We start from the raw sequence: 17,805 nt of genomic DNA, 5'->3' as shown, positions 1-17,805 counted from the left end.
AAATAACAATATGCCAAACCAAAGATGATTCAATGGTAAAAAAAAAAGTCTAGGGTATTGATTTCCCCAATTGCTAGTTTAAGTCTTAACTCTTTTGCTATAATCTCGCCATAATACTCTATGAGGATTATGAGCTATGGGTTATCGTAATTATCTCTCGATCAACTACGATAATTTACTAGAGCATTCTCTCGAACTACTCTACCTGACAATTTGTGCAGCTCTGAATTATCCCACCAAAGTTTCGTTATCTCTAACCCCACGAGAAGTTTTATTGTGTGTCTCACACAACTTACATTAGTTGTGTGATGCTCCTTTTTATCTCATAAAGTTGTGGACCCCAATTATACACTCTTGGGTCCACAAAAATCTGGGTCCACAAAACTGTGAGACAAAAAGATGCCTCATACAACTAATGTCAGTTGAATGAGACACAAAATAAAATTTTCCTAACCACACTTTTAAGTTCAAGTAATGAATCTCTTCAATTACCCAAAAGTAGTGTTGTTCAACAGCAGTCTAACCTAGTATTCTTTCTCAAGCAACACAAGGCAATTAGACACGATTAATCAAGGGCCCAATCAATTAATCACCATACAAAACGTAGTTGAGCAATCATATAATAAATCCGGCTCGATTATAACAAAATTGAGTCAAAACTTCATCCAACAATTGGTTCCATCAACCCTAGATCAAATGTTTAGCTACTCATAACAAAGCAAGATAAAACTACAAAATTATTCATAATGTGAAATTGCAATAAATAAAAGGAGATAGAAAAACTCTAAGTTTGGTTGATCTTCTCACACTTGTTCTTGCCTCCAAGGTATCCTAAAAAACAAGCTTGACACTTTCTTGGGCGAGCTTTTTGAGTTTATAAGGGTTTGGAATAAGTTTTCCCGAGTTACACTTTGGTCCCACAAGTTCTGGGAACTGCATAGTTCACCGCGGCCGCGGCGCGATCGCGGTGAGAGCCAAACATTCTGCCCCGCGTTTGTGGCCTGCCACGGTCCCACTGCGGTCCACCGCGGTAGCGGTGGATTCAAACCTAGTCCACTTTTTGCTTCTTTCCGCTCGGATGCTTCTTGATTGGACGTTTTCTTCACATTATTGACTCCAAAACACTCCATAGTTCCTCCTAACTTGGATTAGTCCCTGCGAAGCAAAAGAACACCAATTAGAGCATTTTGTTATCATTTAGCCGATAAAAAAATAATAAAGCATGGTATAATTAGGCTGTAAATATCATCTATGTTGCCTATTATCATCCACCCTCCCCAAACCCAACTCGTGGGATTTAAGTGAGTTTGTTGTTGTTGTTGAAGAGTCACACATTATAAAAAATAAATAATTTTCTGAAAGAAAAAAATGATGCAAGGAGCAGACGTCACTTCCTGTTTAGTCGGATGCAGAAAATCTTCTCAAGTATTGGAAAGGTAACCTAAATACATAAATAGACCAGAGTATCCAAAAAAGTGAAAATAAAGGTGCATATGAAACATAGTTGAAGAAGAAAATCATGAAGAAGGAAAAAAGAACAAAAAAAATGGATGAAAGTTTCAGTTGAAAAGGAAAACACTTGAACAAGATTACAATAATACAAAGTTCCAAAAAAGATGCAAAAACATTTATTACAAGTGGATTGTGTTAACATTTGGCAAGTAAAAACTTCTATGGATATGCATCAAATATAGTGAATTTAGTACATTAATAAAATTAAATCGCGACAAACTATTAACGGTCGAATATGTACACTTACAAAATCAAACAAGATTCTAGTTAACCGTTAACATTAAATGAAAGTTTCTTATGGAAGTTATTCGTAATGGCGCGAACATCCTCCTTTCAAAAACGCTAGACTAGTATAGCGACCATCTTTCATAATCTTCAAAGAAAAACCATTACAAGGGTGCAATTGAAAATATATTTATCATTTGATCTGTTCTTTTAAGTATAAAGTACTAAATTGAATAGTAGAATACATACGTACAGCTATTTATCTAATAAAATATAAACGAGAATTTAGAGTAATCAATTATATTAGATGATATTTTAAAATCTTGTTAAAAGTTGATTACAGTCTCACCGGAAAAGCTACTTTAAATTACATACTTGCCCTTGGGAATAAATAGAAGGACAATAAGGATGGTAGTATCAGTTATTCTAACAGTTCCTTTGGTCGAAGCCTTGTGTGCCACTTCCTGCATCTCCGCCAGTGCCGCCCTGGGTTATCCCGGCGTTCAACCAAAGGTCATTTTTGAATTGTTTCTAACTTTTTTATTTTCCTTCAGTTTTCCCTTTCCCTCTTATCATTGAATCTTTTCCCCAAATTTCAATGTTTTTTTCATTGCAGGTAGTTAGATTCAAAGCATTTATCATTTATTGTTGAATGTTCTGGTTATGGAATGGTTCTAAATATTATTTACTTTTCATATGTCTATTTGATATTGTATTGGTGAATCCTAATTTGTGGATAACCCTCATGTTCAATTTTGAATTAGTCAAAAGGGTTTGTTTTAATTTGTTGTTTGTAGATGATTACCATGGATGATGTTTGATTGAACTCATTCACGTGATTTCTGATGATCTTATTTGGTTAACTGCTGGAGAACTGGCTCTTTGTTTTTGATTTCGGATAGAAATCTGTCTAACTGCGAGCAGTTTCCTTTGGTGGGCAATCTATAATCCTAAGGACTACAATTGAGGCCTGTGGCATGTCATTGTAACCTAAACGTTTTTGGACTCGCTATACATTATTAGGCTGGGTCAGGGGCGGAGTTAGAGTATGGGAAGTGGGTTCGCAGAACCCAATAGTTTTGGTTCAAATCTTGTATTTGTCTTGAGAAATTCATCTTATATGCACAAATTATTAAATTTAGAACTCAGTAACTCAAAATGACTAAAATCCTGAACCCATAGGCTTCAAATTCTGGTTCCGCCTCTAGTTTGGGGGATTTGTTGGGAAGAAAAAATGGTGCATTATTTCATTGTATTGAAGGGAAAGGGTTAAAGTCTCTATCACAAACATCATTTGCCTTTATGCATCCACGTCGAATGGATACACTTGTGCAGATCCTTACCTGCACCTGATACATGCCCACATGCCCATACCAGACCTAATGGGACATAGCTTTTTCCACATATTCTCACTAGATTTTATGTTCCATTAGGAAAATGATGACATGAAAACTTTTGATAGCATAGCCCTCAGGCTTTGTTCTCGTGGTAAGAGCCCAAACGTGATATGTAATTAGGTGCATGTCATGGGTTCGAACCTGCCGTAGACAAAGCATAGTATTTAAGTGGAGAAAGGTAGAGAGGGAGACCCAACATCCACCGTATTTTGAACCGTGCACCACTGGCACTCAAGGATTTCTTGGTTATGCAAGAAAAACTTTTGATAGCATAATTATATTGTCATGAAACAGATTATTGAATGGTATTAGCGACGCAACATCTTTCTTATTATAAGACTAAACCATATTCTGAAAACATGGGACCTAGTTTCTCATTAGCAATGCCTTTACTTAACTTGAAGGCATGTAGTCTCAAGTCTCAATGGATCCTGCCACTGAACCAAACTGCTATTGAAGGAGCACTATATGTTCTTTTTTGTTTAGGTAAATAGTATTATTAACAAAATGGGAAAGGCTCCCGTATACGAGAGGTATACCAAAAAGTAGAGAATTTACAACAAAATATGATTTTCTACGAAAGACACTCAATCATCTATACAAGTAGGAATATCAAGGGTGCACCAAAAAGCAATCAAAGACAAAAGACTATTCCCCAAGTGCACAATATCATTTTCAATCCCCTCAAAAGCTCTTCTATTTCTCTCTCCATACGACCCACATAAGAGCTAATGGAGCAACCTTCCATGCCTTTTGTTTTCTTCTCATATGTAGGAGCACTAAATGTATGACCATGAACTTTTACGCAATGGAAACAACGATGAAATTAGTATAGACGACTATACCAAATGAAAGCAAAAATTTAAGGAGAAATTATTGGCTAATGACATCAAAAAGTGTTTGCTAAAAAGTGTAACATATACTAATTGATTCTAGAAGTTATCAGAAAGGCTTCCTTCTCCAAATTGAGGGACACATGGCTTTTTTTCTGTTTCCGTTGTTCACACATGGCTTTTAAGAGTTTGAATTTGGGATATGTATAGTTAGAAATTCCTTCTGATGCATGGTCTATTACCTGTGTTCGGGTCCAGATTTCGTAGATGATTTTCAGAAATCCTACTTATCTTTCCTTTTTAAGCTTGCAGTCTTCCTATATCCTTCTGTTTGAGCACTAGCATTCAACTTTATATTGATTGATTTCTTTATCTCATTGCAAGTTTCTTCTTGATGTTCAGGGAGTACAGCTGTGATAAAAAAAACCTGATACTAAATTGGATTGGATGTATAGGAGCACATCATTTTGGTAGATGTACTCATAAACAAGAGAAAGATTACTTCCTTCATATTTGTGCGTGGCTCAATTGCTATGCTGATACAAAATTATCTTCCTAGTTGCATAGAAGCTTCTTGTGCGACCTCTTTCTCATCTGAGATCACAAAGCAAGACTCATGTAACTGGGTATCTGGCGCCGAATCGTTGAAAATGAGTCCTGAAATTGATGAACGCCCTCTTGATGGCTGTAGAAAAATTAATTCAAAGGATGGTGATCCTTGTTCCTTAAACAGTGTAGATGGTTTACGACCTTCAACTTTCAGTGCAATGTCTGGAAGTTCTAAGCCCATTGTATATCGTAGGAAAAAGTTCCGAAGAAACCCTCTCACTACTTTCTCCATTGAAACATCAGCTGAAGTTAGGCCTAGCAATGGATGTCCTTCTGAGCTTTGTTCTGAGGTCCATCTAGGAACTTTTAAGGAAGACTTAGTTGCTGGAGTTGCAGTTGAAAAGGTAGCTACTGCAGCTCCTTTTCTGATTCCTGCTGAGTGTAATAGAGGGAACCTTCTTTCTAAATCAAATTCTTGTGATGGTAGACCTGAAGTAGAAGAGCAGTGCTCTGAAGCAGCGTCAAGAAGTGACATACAAAGGACTTCAGATTTTTGCGTAAATGATAGCCATTCGTCGTTGGACTTTGATTCTTCTTCATTGAAGACTGATGTGGGTGATGCCAGTGAATGCTCCTCATCTGGTGCTTTAGTTCCTGAAGGATTGGATGATAATATGCCAGAAAAGGATATATGCATAACAATTCTTAGAGGTTATGGGTTGCTTGAGAAAGTTCCGTTTACTGAGCTCCGCATGTCCGCTAAAGCCTCTGGTACCAGTACTAACAACTGCTCTTTAATCTCATGCAAAGCCTGTGATTGTTCAGATACTACATTGAAGATGCTAATCTGTGATAATTGTGCTGATGCATATCATTTATCTTGCTGCAATCCCCGTATACGGAAAATACCTCGGGATGAGTGGTTTTGCAAATATTGTTTGATTAAGAAGCGAAAATTACTGGAGAAATCAACTTGTAAATCCCTAAGTGGGCCCGTCGAAACTGAAAGTTCTAGCAACTTATTGTCTGAAGGTGAATCAGGACCTATATCTCTCATGTTGAAGGACACCAGCATATATAGAACCTGCGTCCGTATTGGCAATAATTTTCAAGCTGAGGTTCCTGACTGGACAGGCCCAGTGATAGAGTATGTTCTATATTTTTTCATTTTTTGGATCTTCCGGTTTACTTAGGGAAGTGAAAATGATGATATAGCATTAAATGGTTTTATCACATAGGCTGGTAAACCTCAATGATTGCTCATCCTGTCCCTACCTTTTGTAACCGTTTGTACTTGTCATTTTCAGTTGTTATGTTTTATGGAGTTAATAATTTTATTGATATGGTGGGGGATCCCAACATACAAGGTGTTACAATGTAGAGAATTTACACAAAAAAAATGATTCTCTACTAAAAGAACTCACTCGCCAATTCTAACTGGCAAATTGTATTACACACACACAGAAAAAAAAAAGAAATCATTAATCTGTGTGAGGGAATTTGCTAATCCTTCAAAAGTCTTCTGTTTCTCTCTTTCCATGTTGCCACATGACCGCTGAAATAGCTATTTCTCATGTTCTTCTCTCTCTTCTTTGATGGTTCTACATCACAATTTGATAACAGACATATTCCCACCATACGCCATCGCCTATATGCAGTGGTGCAATTCCACAATCAAGCAGTAAGTAGTTAACATCCTCTTTCGCTTGTTTCACATTAAGCACCAACTGGCATCAATCAGACCTTCTTCTCAAATTCTCCACTGTAAAGATGGCTGCCGAAGCTGCTTTCCATGTGAAAAAGCAAACTTCCTTTGGTGCTGTCTGGATCCATAATTTAATGTTGTTTTCATCTCTGCTACTTCATTAATGGTGGACGACTCCTGGTGTGCTCATTGGACCTACCTAATGAAACTCTCTGTGCAAAGAAAGAAACATGTGGAGTTACATTTTTTAAAAAGAGGAACTTTAGAATGTCTAGAAAATGTTAAAAGCATATGGTGGCATGTTTTGTATCTACAACTCAAAATGCTAGTTGTTCTTTTTTTCTCTTATCTCATTATCTATGATTCTATACCTGCTAGTGCTAGCACATCTTTCCTTTTTCTGAAACTTAAGTAAGATTGCTTGAATGCTTGGTTGGATATTAATCCTCAGGTTTTCAGTTCAAAATGGATAAGCATTAGTGGTGGTAACTATGGCATATGCATGTTTAGGTTTCTCTTTATACTGAGGAAGCCTTATAATGCTCACAGGTTTCATGCTCCATATGTCCTGATAATTATGCACTCTACTATCTGAAAATCTCGCATATTGTGGAATGCTGTTAATGTTGACTGTTTTTATAATTGGTTCCTCTATTTTGTACTTTTCCTATATTTTGAGCATGGTTTGATAATGAGATCTGATGCAGTGAGGTTGATCGGTTTGAACCATTAGAAATCAGGCCTTCCAAGTATCTCAGCTTCGATGTAAGTTCTACTCCTGAAATCTATTTTTCTCATACGATTAGCTACTCAGTTCTAGGATAATTACTTACAGAAATTGTATTGTTCAGGAATACTCTTCTAACAAGCCGTCGAGGTTTAGTTCTATTGGCAATTGGCTTCAGTGCCGGCAGGTCATTGAAGGTATTGGTGAATATGCGGATGGAAGTATCTGTGGGAAGTGGCGTAGGTAATCAGCTGACTCATTGCACTTTTTACTAGTGAATGTTTCTTTGCTCCAGCTTTAGGTTTTTCAAGTGGATGTTGTTAATTTTGGATTGTTTCATTGAAATTGTTTTAGCTCTCGAAAATGGACCCCAGTTACATGTTTTGAGCAGATTAAGTTGCATTTGTTCCCTTTATTTTTTCTTCTATTAACGGGAAGGAACACTAGTGAGGAAAATGGACTAGTGAAGATGGAATTTGGTGCCTCAAACAATTCAGATATCTAGGCTCGTTGTTCCACGATAATTGAATGATAGATGAAGATGTTACACATAGATTAAAAATTGGATGGTTGAAATAGAAAGTGTCACCGGGGTATCATTGTTGGGAAGCGTGTCAGGCTAATAGAAGGGAAAAATAATTAGAAGAGAATAACAATAAATTGCACAAGACAAGACAAGACAATACAAGATTTAAGTGGTTTGGCAGTTTTTGCCTACTCCACGGCCACACAAAGAATAGCTTTATTGATACTGAGAGAGAAAGAAGAATGTGAGGGATGATTTACAAATGAAGAGCAAAGGCCCTTTTATAGGCAGAGGGTCGGCTGAAAAAAGTTTCAGCAAATGTAAAAACGCGGCATTACGTCACCGTAATTTGTGAGCCGATTCTTTCTTTCACATTTTTGCAGCCCACCAATTTTGACTTTTCTTTCTTCTCTCGTTTCTTTCTTTTCATTCTTACTTTTTCTCTTTGTCTTTTTTCACTTATTGTATTCTTTCTTTTCTTTCTTTTACAATGAATAATATTTGTTCCCATCAATCATGTGATAGGAGGATGTCTACGGAAGTAAAAGGTAAGTTCTATAGAACAATTATAAGACCGTCAATGTTATATAGGAGTGAATGTTGGGCTGCTGAAGTCCAACACATCTACAAGAAGAGTGTCACAGTAATGTGTATGCTAAGACAAATGTGAGGTCACACAAGATTAGACTAGATAAAAAATCACTACATTCGCCAGAAGGTGCGTGTAGCGTGGATCTCTAGATGCTCCAATTTGCAGGTGTTATCATGATGAGTTAAGGTGTTAAAAAAGGAATAAGATAGACCTAAAATCATAAGGAAGGAGGTTTGCTTGAAAGACCTACGATCTCTTGGAATCAATGCAGAGTTCGTGAAAGATAGGACACAATGGAACAAAATATTTATATAGGGAAGGCAATGCCAATTCGTAGGAATATTTTTTGTCATGTTAATATGTTTACTTTAAGTCCTATGCTTTCCAAGAGTCTTTTAGCCCTATTAGAGATTCTTATGTCAGTATAAAATATAGAGATGTTATATAGGACATCTAGTTTTTGTTTTGTATAATGTTAGCTTGAGATAAATTTAAATGAGGAACATGGTCATCGAGGATTCACATTGCAGACCCCAACTTATGTGTGACTGAGGCGTAGTTATTGTTGCCAAATACTGAAGTTTCTTCCATATTAAAATAGTACTAGAAATTGGTTCTTGCTCATCTAAGTTCCCTTGTTGATGGAGTAGTTTCCCATGCACCTTGTTGGGCTCGTCTGACCACAGCAAGATTAGTCTTACCATACCGCTATTCAAATGGAAGAAAGTTCCAAAGCATATTCATTCATCAATGAAGCTATCCTATTCCTTCAGAGCCCTTTTCCTTCTGTTCGTCTACAGTCAAAAGATCAAAATGGATAGACTTGCCACCTCCTCAGTTTTCCCCGAAGCATAAGGATGCTAGGAAATGTTTCTTCTCATCTTTCTTCAGAATTATTCTATCTTTTTCTGGAAATGCTATCTTTTTGACTCTGCATTTGGTGTATATCCTCCATTAGGTCAGGTTGTTCTTGTTGCTATAGGAGGTAATGGCATTTTCTCTTTAAGAGACGCATGATACTTTAAACCAAAATTTACTCCACACTCTACCAAACCCATTCTATTGGATTCTCACATTCCAGTTTGCAGCTTCCCTCCCAATTTGAAGCAAAAGGGAATTATTAGAACTCCAAGCACTAACAACCAAAATCCCTATCCTACTTTACTTATCCCACAGAAGCCTATTTCATCTTTCGAGTTGCTTGAGCAAGTTAACCACCCACTTCAATTCTTCATTCATCAAGAAAAATTTCCCATAAGTCATGACGCCTCCGATCAACAAAAATCCTCCCATGCAACTTGATACCCCTATTGAATCTCAAAGTTTTCCTCTCGACCCGCATTGTAAGACACATGAGATTAAGCTGTATCAGTAGCTTGATAAGAAAAGTGCTGAGATCAGTGATAAGTGAAAGTGGTTGTAGAAAGGGAAGTTCCCTTATGAAAGCACCCAATAGTGTGAACCAGGGTTCAAAACTCAATTGAGACAAAAATACTAGGTAATTTCTTTCCCTCTGCGTAGGCTTGGTCGGCATAGTTGCTTGGTACATGTGTTTATGGGAGATAGCAGGTACATGGTGTAATAGTCTAGGTGCACGCAAGCTGGTCTAGTCGGTACCATATTAATAAAAAAAATAGGGAAGTTGCCATATTAAGGCATCCTGGATAACTTCTATCTCTTTAATTTCCATTCACACTTCACTGGGATCATGTTATTTGTCTTTTCTTTTGTTGGAAATATTCATGATATTTTGTTTTCGTGTTAATTTTCATCCATTAGGATGCCTAATCTGCAACTTGGTGTTATCATGTCAGGGCCCCACTATTTGAAGTTCAAACAGATGACTGGGAGTGCTTCCGTACTGTCCTTTGGGATCCACCTCATGCAGATTGTGCTGTACCTCAAGTATGTGAGTTTTTCGGTCCAAATATTGTGTTCTACATCCTGTCTTCGAGTAAACTCGTTTACTTGCTTAATTCCTTCTAGATTGCAGTCCCACTCTCCTTTCTTGCTTTGGTTAGAGATGGTTCTTTTTCATTTTATTTTCCTTAGTTGGAGAACTATTTTCTTGTTAGGATTAAGACGTTTGATTCCAAAGTCGTCTAGTTGTTTCACAGGTTTTATAGGTGCTTATAGCTTCAGTGTTCTTCGTCAACTATGATCTGTGGGGAGATACTTGTGTTTTACTGTAGTAGCAAGTGTAAACAATATTGGGCTAGTATATTTGCAATGTTTGATCATCTTGCAAAACTTCTTGCTTCCCTAAAAATGGAGGATTATGCTGAATCAGATAATACCTAACTAATTTTGGCTTGGATTCTTATATCTTCGGAATGGCAAACCCATTGATAATCTAAATGATTTCCCAGAAGTAGAGCATATGTAAGTGCCAGAACATTGAAATAGTTACTTGCTGCTCTCGTTTACTGCTCTTTGGTTTGTTCTTTTGCCATATTCCCATTTCACTGAGATCCATCCTTATTAATATTGCTTAAATTGCTTTTTAATTGCTGTTCATTGTCTCACTCTCAGGAACTCGAAACGGAGGAAGTTCTAAAGCAATTGAAGTATATAGAGACGGTATATATTGAAACCTTGTTATCGCATTCTTTTCCTGTTTCGGCAAAGAAATCAACTCACTTATGTACTTTCTTTTGAAAGAGGTGTAGGTTATAAATAATGATGCCAAGATCAGATCCAATCAGCCACAATTATATTTACTACAAGAAAATTTTGTTGTGCCTCAATTCTTCCAAAACCAAAAGATTTCAACTGCAGTTGTATTTCTCAAATATTTTTGTTAGATTAGCTGTTTAGTATATGTGCTAATGCAAATTCATGGAACTTTTCTGTTGTGTGTACTCGATGTGGTTTCTGCAAGCTATCGTTTTCTGAATTCTGCTGTCTCTGCCTCTTGTATACTGAGGTTTTCCATTTGTTATTTAAATTGTTTTTTAGTTGAAGAAAATTTTTCTAAGTTTTTATTTTTGGTGATTGTATTATATGCTATCCATCTTTTCCTTTTTATTTTCTAGTGGAGTAAGGTCTCATGGTCCAACGACTGCCTCCCTGTGCACAACTGTAACACAGCAGGATTCTGGCCCCTTTTCGCTTTTAAACAGCTCAAATTTTGAGAAACTAGGATTTACATTTTCCAGAATATGGTTTCCCGAGACAAGGAAAAATAGCTGGATTTTGGTAATGAGTTGTTTTATGCTTATCAACTGTTAATTGCATGCCCAAAGATAGGAGATCTGCGCACCCTCATTAAGAAAGTTTTGTATCTACAAAGTTGTTTTAATTATTTTTATTTACTAAGTTTATTCATTTGTGAACGGAATATCTGGATTATCAGAAAAAGGGGGAGTCAAATTTTAAAGTAGTCATAGTGGATCCTTGTTCTACAAGTGATCTGTGCCATTTTTTCCCTGATAAATTTTGTTCAGTGTGCATTGCAATACTCTCTAGACTGACTTGTTAAGATATATAATATTGAACCTAGTGTTGTTCTTCTGTTTAGTTGAAACCCCGGCTGGCGATTAAGAGGCGCAAATTGGTTCAAACCTCGGGTGCTAGCTCACGGTGCTTCACAGAGAATTGAGAAGAGATAGGCTTCATGTACGGAAATGTTCATCTTGTACATTTAAGTATACAAATTTGGGACATTTGAATTTGTACTACATGAGATTCTCATCACAGCACACTGATGTAATTGCTTCAGAAACATTTGTGCAATTTAGAAGGTGCATTGAATCAATCAGCTGCAACTCTATTTGAGTTTTCCTGGCCACACTTCGTCTCTTAGTACATTTATATGTTGTCTTTATGGGGCATTTACTTTTTGCATTGTGAGGGCTGACATATTAACATTTCAGGTGTGATGAAGTCACAAATTAACTCTATATGTTTTCTTCATCCTTATGTCACATTCCTGTAATGCCTTGATGAATTCGTGAGGCCCTGATTTGTGATTGCAGGGTAGAGAGCAGGTGCGGGGAAGGCAAAGTGAGAGCAAGATAAAGGGGAAGGGGAATTTTTACTTGTGATGACTCTGTGTTGGTGCTATTTAGTTTCTATTTTTTCGTCTGGTATAGGCAGTTTTATGAACAGGAACCTACTCTAGGTTTTTTTGTTGAATAGCAGAATTTATTTGCAGCTTCCAGCGGAGCAACCTTCTTCTCTCTCGAGTTTGTGGCAGCTATCCCCTGAACATTGGTATCTTGAGTCACTCTTCCAGGTTAGGAACTTATGGTTGTGCACTGCAGTGCGGAAAAAACATCGAGGGGCTTCTTTCAGAATTCATGAATCTGTCTTGTGGTTCATTACTATTTGGTACAGTATAATTTGAAGGCCAATTATAACCCGCGGAACAAATTATTTGTGTATCATTAGAGCCAGCAAAACACAAAGGCAAGAAAGAGGGATGAATATAGATGCATTCACATCCGGTATTTCATTTGTAATTTGTAATGATTAGTAGTAAATATATACAAAGGTCAGCACCTGTATCATCGTTACTCGTTAGTGAGTAGCTGTGTTGTTTCCCTTCATATGAAATATTTGATTTGAGATTTGATTAAGCTAGCGTTTGGCCATAGATCCCAAATTTATTTTGAAAAATCTGATTTGGGTGAAGTTTGATTTGAAGATAAAAATGTGTTTGGATATACGTTTTCAAAACACATTTTCCAACTTTATTTTGGAAAAATATGTATATAATTCCCAAGTTTTGGGATTTTGGCGCTGATTTTGGGATTTGAAATTTGGAATTTGGGATTTGGCCAAAATATGGGTAAAATTTATGGCCAAACATGAGTTTTGAAAATAAATCCCAAATTTAATTTGGCAAAATTCATGGCCAAACGGGGCCTAAGTAACGTTAAGAAGTAGCCCTTTCCCATGTGGGGCATATTCTTTCAACATGAGCCAATTATGTCCGAAGTACTTGTAATTTTCTTGGGGTGGTTATAAACAAAAAAGGTATCGATAATTTATGTTTTCAAGACTTATACTGTCGGAGTACTTAATTTTTGCACCTATGATTTTCTCATTTCTTTTTTACTTTTCTTTTGCCTCGATATTTAATATTCAGGTATATTTTTTATGATAGAATAAAATGAAATGATAGAAGAAAATCACAAAAAAAAAAAAAAAAAACAAGAATGGTGAATGAGAGTGGAAGATGAGAGCTGGTATTGAGCATTCTTCGCTCACTTGTGGGGCAAATGAAAGGGAATTTCTTCTAAAGGACTGTCCTTTGAGAGGGCAGTCAAATTTAATTGTCCCAACCCTAGTTGGAAAGAAGGAAAAAAAGAAAAGAAATTGCGCTTGGCTTTTTGCTCTAAGGTAACTATTTACTCGCATCAAGTATTTATACAAATTAAATAATTTAACTTTAAAGATTTCAAGTAAAATTACATACCACTTGATCATGTTTAAGTAAAAATTATGTATGAAAAAACTGTGTACAAAAGACGTGTCTTGCTTTCATTAGTTTAGTATAACCAACGCAAGTCAACTGGAGTATAGTCCGTCCAATTCACTTATTTGTGTAAGAGATTAAATGTACTACCCATCAAAATCCAACAGCAGCACCATAAATGACGCATTGGTGCATGAGGCGAGTTCGTTACAACAACAACTAACCCAGTTTGATCCCAACACGTGCATGAGGCGAGTTCGTTGTAGGACAAAATAATAATTGAAAACATAGAACAAATATTACATAAAATAAAACGTTGTCGAATATAACGCAGTGAGGAAAGTTGGAGATATCAATCATATCCAGTTTCATCAATTCAAGACTCAAAAAGCAGTAAAGAGATTTGGACATACAACTGTTAAGAGGAAACGTGCCATAACACAAGATATCATTTCTCCACTGAAATAGAAGTAAATTATACAATACATACCAATTCATCAACTTAGTGGCATTCTCTTGAACATAATGTACATACAATAATAAAAGAATTGTTTAGTCCTGAGCAACAAGGATTCAGCAGGAAAAAAATTGAAAATCTTAACTGAGGAAAAGAATACAGCATGAAAGTATTACCAAAGATCTTCACATTCTAAGCTCCTTCAGCTTAATGAGTCATGTCCAAGCTGATTGAGGTTATACTGAAAGTCCTTATAAACGTGTGTGACAAAAAATGGAAAGAATTCAGGCCTATAATCAAGTCTCTTCTGTTTTGGATCTCACCTTCCATTTTGATTGACTAATTGCGAAAAATCATCTATTCCAGAAGCCATGGCATCTGTAGTGCCAGTGCTCCTTGTTGCAGATTCACCCTCTTCTTCTTTAGTTTTTGAATCAACATGAGTCTCGTCTTCTGAATTTTCAGTTCCTCTCTCCTCAACTGTCTCCAGAGCACGAATATCGGAAGCAGAGTCTTCCCCTACATTCTTCCGCAGCCAAGCCTCATGGAGTTGTAACACATATTCCAGATGCCATAGGACTTCTCCCATTGTTGGTCTGCTCTTCCCCTCGTCTGCTAGACATTTCTCAGCAATTTCTCCAAATTTCATCAATGATTCTGGGGAATAATTTCCTGCAAGTTGTGGGTCAACGATGGTTTCAAGCTTTCTTTGTCGTTGAAACCGCATAGCCCACTCTGCAAGATTAATCTGATCTCTTGGTAAGCTTGGATTTATAACAGGGCGCGCACAGAGAACTTCAAACAGCACAACACCAAAGGAGTAAACATCAGATTTCTCAGTCAACTGCTGCCGCCTGAAATACTCAGGATCCAGATAACCAAAACTTCCTTTCACTGCTGTACTTACATGAGTATGCTCCAAAGAAGGGCCAGTTTTAGACAGCCCAAAATCCGCCATTTTCGCTACAAGATTCTCATCTAACAATATGTTGGTTGTCTTGACATCCCTATGGATGATTCCACGCTCTGACCCTGTATGAAGGTAATGCAGACCGCGAGCTGAACCAATGCACACCTCTAGTCTTTGCTTCCAACTTAGAGATGGCAGATCGCTGCCAAAGAGATGACTCCTGAGTGTTCCGTTGGCCATGTACTCATAGACCAAAATCATTTCATTCTGTTCATCACAGAAACCTATCATGGAAACCAAATGCCTATGCCTTAACTTAGAAAGCATTTCGATTTCTGTCTCAAATTCTTTCAGACCTTGCTGAGATTGAGGATTGGCTCGTTTGATCGCACCAAGGGTGCCATCATCGAGCTCTGCCTTGAAAACCTTACCAAATCCTCCCACTCCAATCACTAAGCTCTCGTCGAAGTTGTTTGTGGCTGCTTTAATCTCTGCTAGAGTAAACCGCCTTCCCGATCTTAGAGTCCCAAGACTTTGATATTGTATTGATCCCTTACCGTTACCATTACCAGTGCTGGTCACAGCAGCTCCGTGAAGGAATAAAGGCCTCCATCCAGCTTCGTTTTTCTTCGTATCGTCTTTGCTTCTCCGCCTTCTACATAGACGTATAATCAGCATGATTAAACCCGCAACAATGACAATGGATGCAATACCTGCTCCAATTCCTACCCAAAGGATTAAATTCTTCGAAGTTGTTTTCTCTGGAACATCCTCATATTTCTGTACATAGGCAAGATTACCATTCCGACTCAACTTGAAAACCTCCAAACCATTCAAAAGAGCATCAGTGCCTGCAGAACCAGTCGTTGTATCAGGACCAAGTTGCACCCAAAGGCTGCTGCTTTTCGACGGTATCACATCAAAGTAATCCTCATGGTACGCCTTGTTCATTCCCCCAGCTCGTGAGAAAATGTCGTAGTTGTCAGCAGCAGTTTTGTTATTTATATAGATTTTGAAGATCCTTTGATTCGGTTTATTATAGTCAAACTCACAGAAATGTAAGCGGACTAGGTAATCAAACTCCGGATCCACTTCCAATTTCCACGACATGTTCAACCGCTTCTCCATGACATCTGTGTTGCTCATAATTCTTGCTGTTTCATACACAAGAAGAGGCGCAATAGAGGTGTCGTTTGGGGAAGCATAGGTAATGTTGGAATGGTTTTTGACTTCAGCACCTGCATCTGCAATGATCATATAGCTTGAATCCGCCTCCCACATCCTCCTCAACCCTGAATCACGAGTAGATTTAATTGCTGAACCACCAACGTTCAACCTGTACATAGTCTGAATCCCTCGTTTACTCAAATTTAAAGAGCTGTTAGCACCATTCCCGCCGACTTTACTGATAGAATCAACAAATAGCTTATCAGTCACAGGGATGATCTCTACGGCATTAACAAATCCAAAAGAACCTTTGTTGGGAATAAACTCGAGCACAAAGACATTAATATCGGAAGTCACAAAATACTCCTTCACCGACGAGAGAACACTAGAGTTGCCTCCGGGACCTTGCAGGTACAAATTCTTGTGCAAAATCTCAGCAGCAACATTAAACTCCGAAACCAACTTCAAACCATTTGCAGCAACAGCAAAGAACGACCCGTTCGCATCATGATTCCCGAATGAAAAGGGATAGAAATGAAGTCTGAGGAAATAACTACCAGGTGATATTTGGAAAGTATAGTTAACACTTTCATCAAAAAATCTGGCAGTTTTATAGAGTGGCTCATAGGATGAGTCACCATTAAATGAAGCAGTTGTTGCCTCAATACCAGGTGAACTCAAAGTGACATTGTTGCCATGGGCAGAATCACCTATCCATTTACTACCATCTACATTCACACTGGAATTAGTCCCACAATTTACCAAAAAAGTCTTTGTTTGAGCTTCTCCAATTTCAACAAACACAACTAATATCAAAACAAGAAATTGCCCAAACATCTCTCTGCCTTTGACTTTCATAACTCACTATCCCAATACAGCCCCCAAGTTATATACACTTTTTCAAGCTCAGCTACAAAACTGCAACAACCAATAATTTGTTTCAAAACTAGAGAAATTTTCAAATATGAAAAAACCCTAACTTTCAATCATGTCAATCACTTTCTACCCCAAAACAAAACAATCTATATATCTTTGTGCTTAAACCTTGTAAAATCAAAAGTGAAGCATAAACATTAAAATGAAAATACCTTCATCAATCTCTCATAGGCAACTCAGAAGCTCAACATGGGAAAATAACCAAAACCCACAAGAAAATGTCTTCAAAATGAACAGCTTCAGCTCAGAAAAAACAAAACCCAAATCAGTAAGCAGATCTGAAACCAAGAAAATGGTCAAAAGCTTGAATTTGGAGACAATGGTAATTAAAAAAAAAACAATTTGTCAAGAATGGAGATGAATGAGTCTGAGGACAGATTACCTAAAAATAGTGATTATAGGGGAAAGAGCTCCTATTTTAGTTTTTTTTGTTTTCTGAGAGAAAAAAAAGGAGGAGAAGGGGAACATGGGTAGGCTGGAGTTGTTTGAAACAGACTGGAAACATTCATATATTGAACTGTCTGTCTTTTTCTTTACCACCATATCTGTATTACTTTATTACTCCATCAGTATTTGTTGTAACTGCTGTAACAGCCATTTTGGAAGTAGCCGTATTTATTTTGGGGAAAAATCACAAATAGCCTGATTTACAATTATTAATAAGAAAATAAGTCATAATTTTAAAGGTAATTGATATTTAGTCATTTTTCTATGTGAAAATAAAATTTGAACCAAAACATTATTAAAAATCCAAAAAAAAAATTCAGTTCGAAATTTTTATATACGAGATTCCAGAGTAATGCGTTAGAATTCATAATGTGCTGGAGTTCCAACATAATATGCTGGA

General features: G+C 37.1%; 2 protein-coding genes across 7 annotated transcripts; one reads left to right on the top strand and one right to left on the bottom strand.

Moving 5' to 3' along the window:
• Positions 2,145 to 12,663, top strand: LOC109208631 (histone-lysine N-methyltransferase 2C). Of its 5 annotated transcripts, none has more exons than XR_002065227.1 (9): positions 2,145 to 2,250; positions 4,370 to 5,663; positions 6,929 to 6,986; positions 7,073 to 7,191; positions 9,881 to 9,971; positions 10,599 to 10,646; positions 11,587 to 11,684; positions 12,044 to 12,121; positions 12,223 to 12,663. XR_002065227.1 is itself a non-coding variant. In XM_019371768.1 (8 exons), exons 2-7 carry the CDS (start codon positions 4,501 to 4,503, stop codon positions 11,665 to 11,667), a joined length of 1,560 nt encoding a protein of 519 aa, XP_019227313.1. In that variant the 5' UTR covers positions 2,145 to 2,250; positions 4,370 to 4,500; the 3' UTR covers positions 11,668 to 11,684; positions 12,044 to 12,663. The 5 variants fall into 5 exon arrangements, 2 of the variants coding, with proteins under 2 accessions (XP_019227313.1, XP_019227326.1); XR_002065226.1 differs by adding an exon at positions 11,788 to 11,941 and having other exon boundaries at positions 12,044 to 12,663; XR_002065223.1 differs by having other exon boundaries at positions 11,587 to 11,941; positions 12,044 to 12,663.
• Positions 13,920 to 17,498, bottom strand: LOC109208616 (probable receptor-like protein kinase At1g30570). Of its 2 annotated transcripts, none has more exons than XM_019371754.1 (3): positions 17,341 to 17,498; positions 17,111 to 17,236; positions 13,920 to 16,940 (listed from the first exon to the last, which is right to left on the bottom strand). In XM_019371754.1, the coding sequence occupies exon 3, from the start codon at positions 16,878 to 16,880 to the stop codon at positions 14,265 to 14,267; it is 2,616 nt and encodes an 871-aa protein (XP_019227299.1). In that variant the 5' UTR covers positions 16,881 to 16,940; positions 17,111 to 17,236; positions 17,341 to 17,498; the 3' UTR covers positions 13,920 to 14,264. The 2 variants fall into 2 exon arrangements, with proteins under 2 accessions (XP_019227299.1, XP_019227293.1); XM_019371748.1 differs by having other exon boundaries at positions 17,111 to 17,195.

This window comes from Nicotiana attenuata, chromosome 2 (genome assembly GCF_001879085.1).
Source record: "Nicotiana attenuata strain UT chromosome 2, NIATTr2, whole genome shotgun sequence".
In the NCBI taxonomy this organism is placed as follows: domain Eukaryota; kingdom Viridiplantae; phylum Streptophyta; class Magnoliopsida; order Solanales; family Solanaceae; genus Nicotiana; species Nicotiana attenuata.
Note: the sequence above shows the minus strand (reverse complement) of the source record. Positions and strands in the feature narration are given on the sequence as shown.